General features: G+C 36.2%; 1 protein-coding gene across 6 annotated transcripts in view; it reads right to left on the bottom strand.

Annotated features, from left to right (window-relative positions):
* Positions 1-15,510, bottom strand: part of WDR33 (WD repeat domain 33) — a 71,923-nt gene that overhangs the window by 40,813 nt on the left and 15,600 nt on the right. For all 6 annotated transcript variants that reach the window (XM_075507495.1, XM_075507489.1, XM_075507490.1 and 3 more), the window contains exons 2-7: positions 12,868-13,092; positions 10,929-10,997; positions 10,378-10,482; positions 9,519-9,614; positions 8,883-9,034; positions 7,016-7,113 (exon numbers count right to left, since the gene is read on the bottom strand). In XM_075507495.1, the coding sequence (XP_075363610.1) occupies positions 7,016-7,113; positions 8,883-9,034; positions 9,519-9,614; positions 10,378-10,482; positions 10,929-10,997; positions 12,868-13,071 (724 nt within the window). In that variant the 5' untranslated portion in view covers positions 13,072-13,092. The remainder of the gene's footprint in view (positions 1-7,015; positions 7,114-8,882; positions 9,035-9,518; positions 9,615-10,377; positions 10,483-10,928; positions 10,998-12,867; positions 13,093-15,510) is intronic.

The following is a 15,510-nucleotide window of genomic DNA, read 5'->3' as shown; positions in this document are numbered from 1 at the left end:
TATGTAGTCACAACAGATGACAGTAAAGTTCTCGCCACTGAAGGTGAGAACTTTTTACCACTTGTATAATAACAAACTGTAAAAAAGAAGGTTCCACCTAGTTCAGTATTTATCTACCCCTTACAATTACCAAACACACAAAAGGAAGCAGGTGCAAGAAATCCTAATGAGGCAATCATAAAACTTCTTAAGGAAGTATCGTGTATTTCAGCAGCACTAAGAGTTGGCTGTCCTGTGAAACACTAGGGTTTCTCAATATTCCTCCAAGCTTAACAAAATGTATTTATTACAAGTATTAGCCATTTTAGTGTAAAATTTGCCCTTGGACTCAACATGAGAGATTATGTAACTTTCAGCTTCAGGATAATTTTCAGGGAGGAAAAGAGATTTCAAAATTGAATGTGAAATAATCTCATTCTTGCACAGAGCCTCTTCATTCTTGTCTCATGAAAAGTGTTGACAGAAGTGTCCAGTACAACTTTTTTTTATAGCATGGTGCTGTGGCTCATCTCTCATTATGTCTTTCATTCATTCTCTGAGAATTCTATATATTCTTAGTTATTAACTTTTCAGGATTTTTAAAACACTAGATTCTAGATGAGAATCAGAACTCTTAAGACTTAGTGTGTTGTACTTCAACGTTACTCAGAATATAAACCTCAATATAAACTCAAAATATTAAAAAAAAAATATATATATTGCAGAACTGCAATATAAACCAAATGCTTTTAGCCATATCAGATGCAACCAGCTCTAAGAACAGTCTTCAATACCCTCCAATTCTCCTGGCATTGTTTTAGGGAGCAGAGCAAAGGCATCATGAAGCTACCTCCCAATCACCACCTTTTAATCACAGAAACCAAGGACCTCAAGTATAGTTGATCAAAACAAAATTTTTGTCCAATCCAGAACACTTCACAAATAGAAGCCTGATAGAAACTTCCTGCTATGTTGACTTAATTGCTCAACTCCCAGATGGATTTTTACATTTAACACAAATAGAATTGGATATTTTAACAAGTCTACCTCTAATAAAGTTTCCTATACAGAGAAAAACAAGACACTGTAGCCTTGAAAGTCATATTCAGGAATAAAACTGAGTTGCTAGACGACACCTGAACATTAGTAACCTCAAGCAAGAAGAGACTGGATTCTTCCCATCTAGCATAGGTTATACCTACCATCCTAGCAAGCAGCAATGACTGAGGTTATGACTCAGGAAGGTGTATATGTATTCACACTCAAAATCCTTGGTGTTACTTAACTCTGGCAAAAGTGTCAAGAAAGATACTAGGAAAATATATGCATGATAACTTCCATTTATGAAGTCAGAAATTGTATACAATATTTCTAACGCAATCTCACAAAGGCAACAGAGAGGTTTCCTAATGAGATGAAAAAGTGAATGAGACTCTGTAGAGTCCTCTATGCATGCAACCCCAAAGAAGCAGCATCAGGGCTGGCGCAACACATACAGAGGAACAAAAGGGCTCCTGCATCACTGATTGTGCAAGTGATCTGAACTGTTTGTGCAGGAAAAAAAACCCTCACAGATTCACTATTAACATCCCAATGAGCAAGTTCCCTAACGTTTCATGTGTCTAAAACACATGAAAAGTTTGATGCACAGCCATTCAGAGTGCAACTGTACCTCAAAAGACTTAGCTGCAATTTATCCCTCTCCCTCATCCCAGACTTTGCTTTGCCAATGAAGATCCACGAAGATCAGAGACCTGCAGCATAAGCTGCCATACTAAAATCTGCCAATACTTAACCGATTCAATACTAACATTTGAAAACAGCTCATCTTTAAGTCAAAAATTCAAGGACTTGCCTTCCCTAGAATGATATGGTCGGTGCCAAGATCAGCCAGGTCTCATCTCATCTTGGGCTTTTGTTCTGAGGAAAAATCCTTCTAATGTTAATTCATGTGACGATGCATCAGTAGACTAAAAGATCTATCAGATATACCTGAAATCCTAACAGCAAAAAGGAGCAAGCCCCCACAAAAAAATGAAGGTTTAAACACTACCTCTCCTTACAAGAAACACAGTATCAACATACATGCATTTCTTGAATTTGCTGGGTTTTCTCCCTCTACTGAGACAAGGAAAACAACAGAAAAATCTCACATAAAGGGAAGAAAGATGGAAACAGCAACATCAGGATTTTTTTTCTTTTAAATGATCCAATGTAGAGTTCAATTACATTCCAGGAAAAGGTAACCGTTTTAGAAGCTACCTGCTTCAAAGGCTAAGAGCTAGCTACTAACATATGTTTAAAAGTGAAGGACCAAACTGAAGATGTAGTTCTGGTTCTCAGGTTCCTTTTAACTACTGAATACATCACCTTTGAATTTAAGTACAGGATATGCTATTTGACTGAGGAAGTGGATGTCAAAAACTTTGAAGAGATCCTTCACTTTCAGGCAGAAAGTGCAGAGTATACAAACCATACAACAGATTTAAACAACTAAAGACACTTCATGGTATTTTACTTGCTAACGAAGATCCAGAAACAGAGGGGAATGGGGGGGGAGAGGAAGGAAGAAATTAAAAATTCTCCAGTTATTTCAGTATGACTAGCGGTGGAGACACTTTTTCAGAACTTGTGAACAGATGAAAAGTAAGTTTACCATGATTGCTGAGACTTCTGCATGCACATACACACATACATGTTATTTTGTAAGTGATGAGTTTTCGCACTAGTGTTATGCCTGAACAGGAACTTCCAGGCAGAACAATGTTATTAAAGACAGGCAAAAGACTTTCCTTATACTACTAGTAAGAAATTACATGTTGTTACAAATTGCAAATTTTAAATCCAGACAGAATGTTAAGGAATCATGATTGCTTTTAATTGTTCAAGTTAGGATAAGAAAAATCTTTTGCCAAATCTACCATGTTGGCTGGAAGATCATTTCGTGTACTACTCTCTTTTACAGTCAGAAAATAGAAAAACTTATCTACAAAATATCTTATCAAATCCTGGGTTATCATCCTTCAGAGAGATGGGTAGAGTCATCCTCCCCAAAAGACCTATTTAAGCCAGGCAACTTTTGAAATCCTGGGAACATATAGGTCACCTAGACTTCTGAATGAGGAGGACCTTACAGTCCTCCCAAGTGCATATTTCTACTGGATTTTGTGTGTGTGACTGTGAAAGGAAGGAGAAGGAAGGACAGTGGAATTGACAACACTGAAATGTGTTTGTAGCCTCCTAACCCATGATTTCATGCTGGGAATAATTAAGGCATCATGTGTTTACTAATGATCTACCCAAAACATTCTCAGGGATACAATGGCACAGACCCAATACCCAAAGATTCCCAGCTACGAGTCAAATCATCCATAACATTAATTTCTCAATAGAAATAAAGGGACATCAAGCTTTTACTGCATACTTTTTTTCAATAGATGTAATTACCATTATTAAAAGCCATCAGTGTGTATGTTCTTATAGAAATGGGGACTGTTTACATGAGTACTGGCATTAACTTCACTGCAACTGTTTAGACTAAAGACCTGATAGTGTTTTGTTATAAATGCAATTATTGGAAATGCCTTTCAGAGTAACAGATTGACATGAAAACAACATATTGCTATACTACAGACTGTTTTCCACGTCTTGTTACTTGAAGAAAAACATTTTTATTTTATCATCAGTTCAATTCCTACCAGTATATTTTAGCAAGTGCACCAAACTGTACTTATTATCATCATCAAGATGGTAACATTACAGAAATTAGCATACACGAAAACCACCAGTGCAGAATTAGGAGTACAGCACCTTTACTTCAAGAGAAGAGACAGACATAATTGGGCTGAGGGGAAGCAAGCAGGTAAGTGACTATGACAATTCCATTACCCCCACCTTCAAGTTCTTCCAAGAAAATTCACTTGAAGGTTAATTACTTAAAGATGGTTCCCCAAGAAATGGAAGATTTTAATCCTATTTATTTCTTTATGATATTAAAAAGGAGCCTGATAAATTTGCACATACTTCTAACAAAACACCCAAACTCCACAACGGTAGAAAAAGCAAAGTAACATAAATTAGTGAAAAGCTGGGCAAAGTGACTCTGAGCCAGATTAAAGAAAAAAGATCCAGAACTTCTGGCATCATGTACGAAGAACAAAACAGGGTGTCCTGTTTATTTTCATTTTGACAAATTAAAAGGAAGCTGGACACAGTTAATAAATGTTTCTCATGCAGCCCACATATTCATGGCTTTAATGAATTTTTTTAACTACTGAAAAAAATTGTGTAGCCTACTGTAGACAGCTGAAAGAGCGCCAGCAAAGCCTTAAGAAGAATTCCTATATAATTTATCACTTCCAATTTGTATTTCCAATCCTCTTTGGAAAGCAAGACTAGAATTGTTTCTTCAGACCAGTTTCAAGTAAAGGGAACCATTTCATCAAATAATAGAAATAAGTTATATTAGTTCATTCCAGTGCAAACAAAAGCATCTGTAACAAGTCTACAGAATTTTGTCCTTTCTATATCAGCAAAGCTTATCCCAGTACCTTTAACTCTTTTTATAGAATTGCTTTAAAAGCATTCCTTAGCATTAAAGTCCTCAAGTCTGTTTTTTTAAAATGTTCCTTGTTACTGAAAAATCAGTAGGAAAAATGGTATCTTGATATTGTATCCCTGTGAGTGATTATCTTTTTTATGAACACATCTGACTGTAAATTGATAGTTTCATTTGATTTTTGTAATTCAGTGTGATAACCTGAATAATATCTTAAGACACTAAGTGAAGCTTTGGATCTAAATACACTGTAGAATCCCTTCAACTTCACGGCACCAGTATTAACCAGAGTAGCTGAAGCATAGTTTGTGAAAGTAGGAAATAAAAGACATTCCTTAGCATGGTATTTGATCTAAACACTTTTTGTACATAATGAAATATATTTTTAATGAAGTGCCACCAGAATTTTAATTTACAGATCACTAACTTTGGAATGCCAATGGCATGAGTATTTACACATTTTGAAGGCTGTACTAAGCCAAGTTCTACAGGTCACACTCCTACATATGTAAAAGCAGAATGCATGTGAGAAGCAAAAAGCTGAAGATCAGTTTCCTAAAACTGTAAGCTCTAAACTCCAAATAACAAAATGAAAGCTTGTATTTTCCACCAAGAAAGCTACCTAAGTGTTACCCATACAGCTCTTTCAAATACATCTTCTGATCATATTTAACAGTAGTGCTGGGGACCAAAACCAAAACAAACTTGCATGTCTCACAGAAATATCCTCCCACCCCCAACACTTAGGGTTTTGGGTATTATTTATGTTCTGCTGTAGGGGATTTTTTGGTGGTGGTGTTTGTTTTTTTGTTTTGTGGTTTGTTTTTTGTTTGTTTGGTTTTGTGTTTTTTTTTTTTTCCTTATCTGACAGCAGAAACAAAGAATAATCTGCCCTGTCCAATTTCATCCAGAGATGTAAAGTTTTCAAACTATTTCCAACTTACATAACAGATGAAGTGTATTGTGGGTACATCATATAAGTAGAAGCAAATATATTCTTTATAGAGCTATTTTGAAAACTAAAAAGTATATATTGAGATGTATAAACTATAAGAAATTAAAGCATAATTGAGACAGTCATAATCACAATGTTCAAGTACGCAAGGTAACAGAAGGAAATGTAATGCAAGTTCTGTTCTTTATGGCCTAAATTAAATGCTTTACTCCTCCTACTTTAAGCAGAATGTTAAAGAATGTAGAAGAATTGGAAGGATTTTTATAATCTTCACAACTCTGCATGGAGGCAATCCCCATTTCCTCCACATGGTTTAGATGAGTAGTTAGTACAAACCTGGAGGAGGGTATAGAATGTGTTTGGTGCAGAATGATTTCTTTTGTAAAGCATCAAGCAAAACAGTCCCAAATCTGTTTGGGTCCTTCCAGAATAACAGGTGTAAATGATATAGCCTAGAAATTTGATTGCCAGCTCCTGCAAAGAACACATCTACCATAATGTCTATGCACAGATTCTGTTAGAATATCACCATTGCAAGAACACTGGAGCCCAATGTCTTTTCAAAGTAGTGGTGTTTAAAAGTAATGCATTAGTAAAACAAGAAGAGAGCTTAAGAGTCAAGAGAAACAGAGAGTGTTCTACTTCATAAAATACATAATGCAGGTCCAACTTGGAAACATGATTTTAAAAAAGAAAAATCCTTAGTTTCGGAATGCACTGAACCAGCTCACACACCTAAAACTGAAATTCCATGTTTTTATTGCATACCTTCTTTGCAGTTTATCTGCATGCCTACAACCCCCAATCTCATGGCAGTCTTTAATATATTCTCCTATTAAATTATGTACCTTCGCCATCTTCTGCAAGAAAGGAATAGTTGTCAGAAGCTATTGTTATTGCTCAGTAAGATTGCAACAAGAGAAGGAGAAAGCTCACAAAGGCCAGTGGAAAGGCACCAGAAGTTAGTGTACACAGATGCTGGACAGAAAACTATTGAACTGAAGCTAGGATTATTTGCATGATGTGATAAAAATTTACTTGTTTTGTCTATCTAAATGCTCTCCTCCTCTTAAGGACTGAGAAAAAGTAACTACCTGGCCTCTGAAGAAATCAGAATGGAAGGCACTCCCATGAAACAAATGGAATCCTCTGCATGAAGATGCATGTTCTGAAGTAAAAGTGGCCACAAAGATTAAACTTCGGAGAAAGATAAATGTATTCCTGATCCAGAAACAGCTGTTTCTACCAATGTTAGCAGTAGAAAAAATGTCCTTAAATCCACCTCCATTGTTTAGAGCTTAAGCGGACAGTAAACAGAGTAACGCTATTGTGAACTGCAGCCTATCTGAATATTATAAGGCACCTATAGCAGCAGCCAAACAAAAAAACTTGTTTGGAGGATTTAAGACAGGGATGTAATACAAAAATGTAGACAAGCTGATACTTCTGTATTGTGAACACCTAGTTAAAAAAAGGTTTTCCCCCTCCTGAAATACCCCAATCAGTACTTTTGGTACACATACCTCGAAGAATTCTCTCCTCATGGCAACGTAGAAAGTCCCAGATTCTAACAGTGCCGTCGTCAGAGCATGTAGCAAATTTATTATCCGTGGGTGAGAAACTGTTACATGAAGACACACAGCAGGGGAAAGAAGTCAGCATTTAACAGATTAGCTATGCTTCTCAGACAGGGCAAAATTATACTGTAATGTGTTATACACTGAAGGATGCATTTGAACATAGGGACTTTTAAGTGAATACAGTGCCTGCCAAATGACACTTCATCACAAGACATGAATTTAGCATAGGATTACTATTGCATTGCAGTCCCCTGTCAAATGAGGAAAAAATCCGGAATTTATTCTTAGCACCTTCCTACCTATGACTGCACACAGTAGCGCCTTCTCTGCAGGATGAGAAGCAATATCAATATGATTTGGTAACTGTCACCCTACATTTTCATGTTTGGCAATACCATAGAAAGTGACACTGTGTAGAAGCACAGGAGAACAGTTCTTAGGAAAAAACTCCTCTTCAGCCACAGGTGCTTTGCAGCAGAGAAGCAAAAATAAGAGAAAGCTGGTCACAGGAAAATGCCACTTGGATTAACTGTTGAAAAAAATTGTATATAAAACAAGTGTACCACTTATTGTAAAAGTAATTTGGAAAAAATCCCTCTTATTACACCCCATCAACACCATGAAAAGAATCCTACAGACACAGAAGAAGCTTCCAGATTGAGCAGTCAATCGCTTGACGAAAGTCACTGGAAAAGCAAGGAGTTATTTAGCCATGTGATTAGGGCCAGAACATCTCCAGCAACTGACAGGCACTCACTTCCTTTCTGGTGCAGTGAAAGACCATGAAGGAGCCCTCGTGAAATCCTAGATCTTTATGATCAGGAAAGGGCTTAAAATAGTAGAGAAATTCAGTGTATGGCCATGATAGTCAGACAGTAACTGAATCCAGTGTAAGCACTTCTCATAACCAAACTCTGGCAGAAAATGCTGCACCCTATCAAAGAAAAATGGTGACTTTAGTGGAAAGTGTTTTTGTGGCAGTGAACCTTTATCACCAAGGGCCAGCACCTGAACCCGAAGAAACACTGCTTTAGCTTCATTTTGGATCTGCAGCTTCTCTTCAGGTTTACTTTATAAACATTTCCATATCTTACTAAAGATTATGTGCAGGTTTGCTTTAGAAACATCCTTCATTTACATCTTACTGATAGTATCGCTTTAGATTCCATTTTTTATATAAATAGACATTTGCACAACTGAGGCATCAACACTGAACCAAGAGAATATCCTACAGTCTTCTTTTCAATGGCTTGCTTACAGTTTCAAGCTTGAAGAACCCATTCAGTATTAACATTAGACTTCTGTATGTGGCAGTCTGCGTGGGTATTTAGTATTACTGGAAGTCTTGGCTTCACCAAGCCAAGCAGTTCTTCACTTTATTTAGTGTTTTATTATTTTGTGAGAACTATGCAGGTGTTTTATTTCTGAAGGCTTTATATTTTATTCAGTTAGATTATTAAAGACTGAATTCTTTATTTGGAATGAAATTGTTGTCTTACACAGTGCGTATAAAAAGGAATAACTGATACACATCGTCACCATATAAAAATGAAAAGAATACCAGTGCAAAATGCGGCAGACAAATACATCTCTAACATATTGCAGAGGCGGATACTGGGACAATACTAATTCAGAAAGGTGCCAGCAAAACGGTGAGAATGTGGAAACAAAAGAAAATACTGTGTTTATGTGGTGCAGTAAGTTTCCCAGAATCTGACAGAACCCATGCATTTCTGCACCCAGAATACACTTAGAGAACAGTCTAATCATGGCAATAGGTACTACAGAAAATGGTATATTGTGTATAAACCTGGCCTCTCTAATCGCCTCCTTATGTGCCTGGAACATCTTGACGTTGTTCATGTTGGACTGCCAGTATTTCACATATCCCCCGTGGTCTGCTGTCAGCATCCACATATCATTGTGTGACCAAGTCATAGCCCTTACAGGGCTGTCGTGAGCCTGTAAATTCAGAAACAAAACTTCTAGCAAACATGTTCAAATACCGTCCGACCCATACAAACACAAAAGTTAGTAAAGTTCCTACTTAACAGCTGCAACAAAGAAATGAAAACAATGATGATCTAGTTAGATCCAAGATGTTACTGTGGGAAAAAAAAAATTCCCTTACTTTGTATACAATAGTCTTCTAAATAATAAATGAAGAGTACTTGCATTTTGTTTCCAAAATGTTTCTTTATTATTACAAGTACTCATAGTATGTTCTTGAGAACAGTTAGTATAGCATATGGAGATGGAATGAAAAGCATTAAATGAATTGCCTACAGCCACAGTCTGACATGGGGTCAGAGCAGAATAAAAGACCTCTAAGACTTCCATTACCGCACTTAGACCCCAGACCCATGATGAGCAGGGTGAAGTGTGTTCCTAAAACATGCTCTGAAACCTCAAGGAAATACACAGAAATCTTGATAGATGAATTTACCTGCAATATTGTTTCAAAATTGAAAGTCAGTCCATTCCATAAAGTAAACTCTCCACTAGATGCACCAGTGACCAAGCGTCTCCCCTCAGGAGTCCACTGCAAAAGAAAAATTTAACTAAACCGTGCAAATATAACATTCAAATATTTCTTCACAATCCTCCAAATAAATCATAAGCTTCTTCCAGGGAATCTGCAGAACTGGAATTTACTAAATGACTGTCTAGAGGATGCAAGATAGACAAAAATGCAGAACTGTGCCAGAGGGCTTTTGACTTTTGTAACAACAGGACAAAGCCCACAGTAAAAGCAATGAAAAAATCTAGTTGTAGAGAAGAAACAGCTTATTGGCACCAATACCTTTTGACTTTTGTAACAACAGGACAAAGCCCACCGTAAAAGCAATGAAAAAATCTAGTTGCAGAGAAGAAACAGCTTATTGGCACCAATACCCTTCTACCATGCAATATCCATACTAAACAATACTGCTGACATCACGGAAAAGTTGTTAAAAGATGCTACAAGAGTCTAACAGCACAGAGACCAAATTGCCTTTTTTTCTGAGAGTCAAGATATATTAGCCCCCGCAAATGAAAGTAAATAAATAAATAAATAAATAAATTAAAGTGTGGGAAGTGCACCTCAGACTCTGAGAGTAAGCATTATTTTGTACTCAGACCTTACCATTTAATTTCCTAAAACCCTCCACAGAAAGACTAGGCACAGAAGTAGTCCATATATTCCACACGCTTGTTTTATCTGGAAACGCTTTAACTGTTATCTTGTTTCTTTCTTCAGTTAAGAATATCACTCTGATTTAAATTAAGACAATACAACTAAGGAAATCCAACACAATACTCACCCTGACAACAAACACTGGGCATTTTACTTTATTAGTAGATGTCCGAACAAATTTTGTTGTTACAGCATTCATAGGGTTGTTCAGCATTCCTATAGGAGGGACCAACTATGAGAGAAGAAACAAAAGATTTAGTAATGACATTTCTAACCAGAACCTGCAAGAAAAGCATACATTCTGGACACCTATTTCTGGAAAAGCAAGTTTTTCATTTGCAGGGAAATTATCAGAAGTCAGTCAGTAGAAATGTTCAAAAGTCTGTATGATTTACCATCTCAAAACATCCAGAACCAGCATCTTCAAGAGCAGCTTTGCAAGCTCAGTGCATTATGAGACTTCTTGCATTCAAAAATTAAAAGCCTATCCAATTTCAGGTTCTCTTCGTGGACATGGATTCCAACCGAACAAGATAATGTAGAGTGAAGATACCCTTCATATCTTTAAGGCCTCTTGTGGACAAAAAGATAACCTCAGCTGACAGGCAGAATCCTTCTGATTTTCTGGACAAATTTTATCCACAGAAATTCATCAGGAAATAGAAAGATTTTACTTACGTCATTGTAATATCCTGCATCAGGCTGGATTGCTCGCATATCTCGCTGGTCTCTCTGCCATACTCTATTCTGGAAAGAAGAAAACAACTCCTAGTTCATACCACCACTATACTTCATTGTTAAACAACAGAAAATAAGGAACACATTGACAGCCTGTTTGGGAAACTCCAAAGCACTCCAAAGATTTTTAGAATAAATTCAGTTAAAAACTTCGGTCTCAGGAAACCTGTAGAATTTGTACAGCATAAGCAAAAGATTCAAGAATGTTTAAAGTCTTAATTTCATCAGGCTAAAGCAGCTCATTTAAAATTGCAGCTTAACAATATGAAAGGAGCAGTCCTATGTAATAAGCCACATTATTGTAACAGAGACAACTGGTACTTTGCTGCCCAGGCTAGTAGGTATTCTACAAGAAGCACATTCAACCATTTTAAGAAGTTTACTTTCAGGATAAGCATTTAGACCATTAGGAGCTGTGTTAATTAACCCTAAATGAAACCCCACACAGTGACACGAGCTAGAAAGGAAGCTTCTGTGGCTGAAGCATAAATATAATAATGCATTCAAATGGATATAACTTAGAAGACCAAGGGATAAAAATCCCTTCAAGTAGTTAAATTTTGTGAGCTGTCAAACACAGTCTTTTCAAAAACACTTTACATGAACTAAGAATGAAATTATTTCAGCTTCATGCTGTAAACTTTACCAATTTGGATCTGTGTACATACCAAAAACACAAGTTAAAATTCTAGGTAAAACATTTTCAGCATACAGTACTACAGTTTGCTAGATTTTCTTAAGCCAAGAGCAAATTACATATGAACCACTTTTCTCATTTTTATAGAACCACATCAAATTAAATCAGTAGTATTGAAGCCGGGACTGAAATGGAATTCTGGTATACCCTAATTTTGTGTAAGCGTCCAAAACATACAGATCTGACTTTTTTTTGTTTTGTTTTAATAAACAGAAGTTTGAGGGTGTTTACTTCTACCACAGTAAAAAAGGTCCTGAACTACTAAAATTATTTTTTTTTAAATTAGCCCACCACTAATAGAATCGGTTTTGGGGCATCCCTAAAATATAAGAATATGTTTTAAATGTTTCGTGTTTAAACAGATCTTAGAAGATAATTTAAATTTATTATTGAGAAAACCTTCCAATTGTTAAACACATACAAGCTATAATCATGCACCGGCCACAGCAGATCAAATTAATTTCATCAAGTTTTTGCGATGTCGCTGTTGAGATTCCAACAATTCCTGTATTTATGTATTTGATTCTACTTCTTCTGAGCTAATATCCAGTACTTGTACAGTAACTCTTCATCATAAAATTGTATTTCTTAAGAAATTAATACCACCACATCAGGAAAGCTAAATAAGCATTTTTACAGAACCATTTCTTCAACAAAACTTCATTTAAGTTGGTCTGTATCTATTAACTGTACAGCGAGGGATTTTCAGAGACAACAGTGCAAGTTGCAGTGCTATTAGTAAAATGATGAGAAAACATTTTTATGGTGCCCTGGTTTTGGAGGGGAAGGGGTAATGATTTGTTTCTCATTTTGGGATATTTCTATTTCAAAACAAAAATAAGAACAATTACATTATTTATAATGAGTTTTTATGTTCACTGAAAAGTCAGAACATCACACAAGACACTCAATTGCACTCCGAGTTAGAATTCCAAGACAGAATGTAAAAACTGGTATTTACACAAACTACAAAGTCAGCTGGGTATATGTGCAGTTTTATTACCAAGGACCAAACCCCTTTGTATTCATACTATACCAAATTTACAAGCATTTGTCACTTAGTTTGAAAATGCAGCAGTAGATCTCCCAGTATTCCAGACTGCTCTACAGACACTGAAAAGCACAATCACAGATTTCAGGAAGGAAAAAAGTTTTTCAAAGAAAACCAGAAAATTAACTAACCTCCAAATATTTAATTACAGAGGGATTGTAGTCTATGGTCTTTCGATTCACAGCTTTTCTCATCCGCTTTCCATCAAAAGTAAGCTGTTGCATTGCTTGCTGCTGTGCAAAATCAGGTCTTTTGTAGAACAACTGCCGAGGCGCCTGGTGCTGGAACCTCGGCATATGGAAAAATCGGGGCGGGGAGCCAATTTCTGTGGCCATGGCTATCTTGTTTCTGAAAGACTGCAAAAAGTGAAACATTAGGTTACTACATATTAATGACAAAAAACCCGCATTAGTATCTCCGCTAACTTAACTTTACAAGGATGAATAACAACTTCATAAAGCACTGTTTATTGGGAAGAAATATTTGCAGGTTCCTCTGAACAATTATTATTCTTCCCCTGTGCCACATAACACTGACATTAAAGTGGTTAAATACTTTGTTCTCTGTTGAGAGGAATTTTGTACTGAAACGGATTACTATAAAGTTTGCATTACTATCCCTAAACTAGAACTGTGCGGGAAAAGAATCTCCTTGGTAAAAATAGTATAGAGTAAATGGAAGAAACTGTAAGACCCTTCAACAGAAAATGATATTTCAGATTCAATATACAACAGGAAACACCACATTCGTTACAAATTAATTTAACTATTAACAAGGAAAAAAGTTGTAAAGGGCTGCCTCAAAATCTTATTGTAGGACCTGAAGATAAAATTACATTCTGTTTACATAACTTACAGTAAATACACCACAGATCCCGTTCTACCTGTAGGTATACTTTCAATTCCATTATCGCAAAATAAATAGATTACCTATTTATCAAGGTTTGATAAATGTAATCAAATGTAACTTTCCCCTAGCAAGATGCATTGAGAATGTTAAGAAAATGTGAGGGGCAGGGAAACAAAGTGTCAATATTCAGATTTTTTTCTGACAGAAGGAAATGAGTCTAAAACCTAATTTTTCAGTCTGTAAAATCTTAAATTATTAGATCGTAGCAACCTCTTCACAGCTGAAAACTACAAACTGCCCTTTAAATATGAGTTTGCTGGCACAGGGCAGCAATTAACCTTCTTTGCAGGCTTTGCAAACCTACAAGTCACACGCTCCTTTCCACTGCTAACTGAAAGTGTGTCAGGCCACCTATAAAACAAGCCACCTACGACACCGGGCTGTTAGCTACACAAACAGCTCTAATGTACGGGGGGGGACACACCAAACAAAAGCCATTAGAACTATTCTCCATTCAAGACAAACAAGTCCAAACTAAAACAGCATGTTTCCTTAAATGAGGTAAGGAAATTTAAGACCTTTGGCAGGAGTAGCATCTTTATTAGACCAACTTGTGTAACTGGAAAAAGAGACCAACTTTCAAATAAACAAGCCTTCATCGTGTGGCTGAAAGGCTCATTTATTTGCCTGAAAGCTGCCCAATACCAGGTGGTCTAACACTGTGTCTACCTCCAAATACTGCCACATCCATAACACCACTATAACAACACAATTACTACACCATTAAGCTCGTCTGAAACAAGAAAAAGGTATCAAAACTTTCTCATGCAGGAAGTATGTCAAGTACCCCTAAACGCTATCTCAGTCAGAACTGATGTACAGGAAGTTCAAGGTGTTAAATCTCAAAGGTAAAATTAAAAGGATAGTAGTGTTTTTGTATCAAAAAAGAGAAAGCAGCTTCTTAAAGCAAGCAAAGCAAGCTGGCATTAAACATGCAAGTCCATTAATAAAGTCTTTTTAATGTAGTTTTAAAACATATGCATTACTCAGGAAAAAAACTAGAGAAAATTTCCAGTACTAATCTCTCTCAAGTCTAAAGATATACACTCCTATACCAACCAGTGCTTTAAAACAGAGGGAAAAAGGTATTTTTTCAAAGCCACAAATCTGTACTTTCTTATAGACCATGCAAGAACAAATGTCAAGAACCAAGACCAAGAATGCAGACAAAGATATATGCTGGGGCTTCCAAAACCCTTTGATCAGATATATTTGGAAGATAACATTACCTAAAAATGCCTTTTCAGAGGAACACTCCAAAACAACAAGTTAATTAATCATTTATTCTCATCTTTAAGAAAACAAAATCTCCCAAAGAAAATTTTTCAATTACAAACATAGGTAAATAAAGCATAACCTATGATATGGATCAATTTAGATTGGACATACCTAAAAGTATCACAAGCAGTGTCTAGCTTAGATTCGCATAAACAACATTCACTTAACATGCAATCAACATCAGCAAAACCTACTGTTTAAAAGGTGACCAAAGGCATAAACACATTAATTACACCTCTTCACGCCTGCAGACCCTTCCAAATTAATGATTATGACAAGACAGTATGTGACATCACAGCTACAACAACATGACAAGCAAAATGACACAGGCTTAGGAAAATGAAGGGTTTATATTCTAAGCTGTTTCTCCAACTTTTGAGATCACTGCCTCTTATCACAAAAAGCCTCCTATTTGCAGTTACAAACTTTGCAAAAAGATTTTTGTTTACCCAGCTGCCCGGGATAATTTTCTTCTAATAACACCTCAAATATCATGCTTTTATCCATGTAAAATCTTTATGCCCAAGTGATGTTTGCATAAAAATATATATATAAAGAGCGTGTGCACATGCATATTGATGTGTGCA

This window comes from Mycteria americana, chromosome 7 (genome assembly GCF_035582795.1).
Source record: "Mycteria americana isolate JAX WOST 10 ecotype Jacksonville Zoo and Gardens chromosome 7, USCA_MyAme_1.0, whole genome shotgun sequence".
Lineage (NCBI taxonomy): Eukaryota > Metazoa > Chordata > Aves > Ciconiiformes > Ciconiidae > Mycteria > Mycteria americana.
This window is presented reverse-complemented; position numbering and strand designations above follow the sequence as displayed.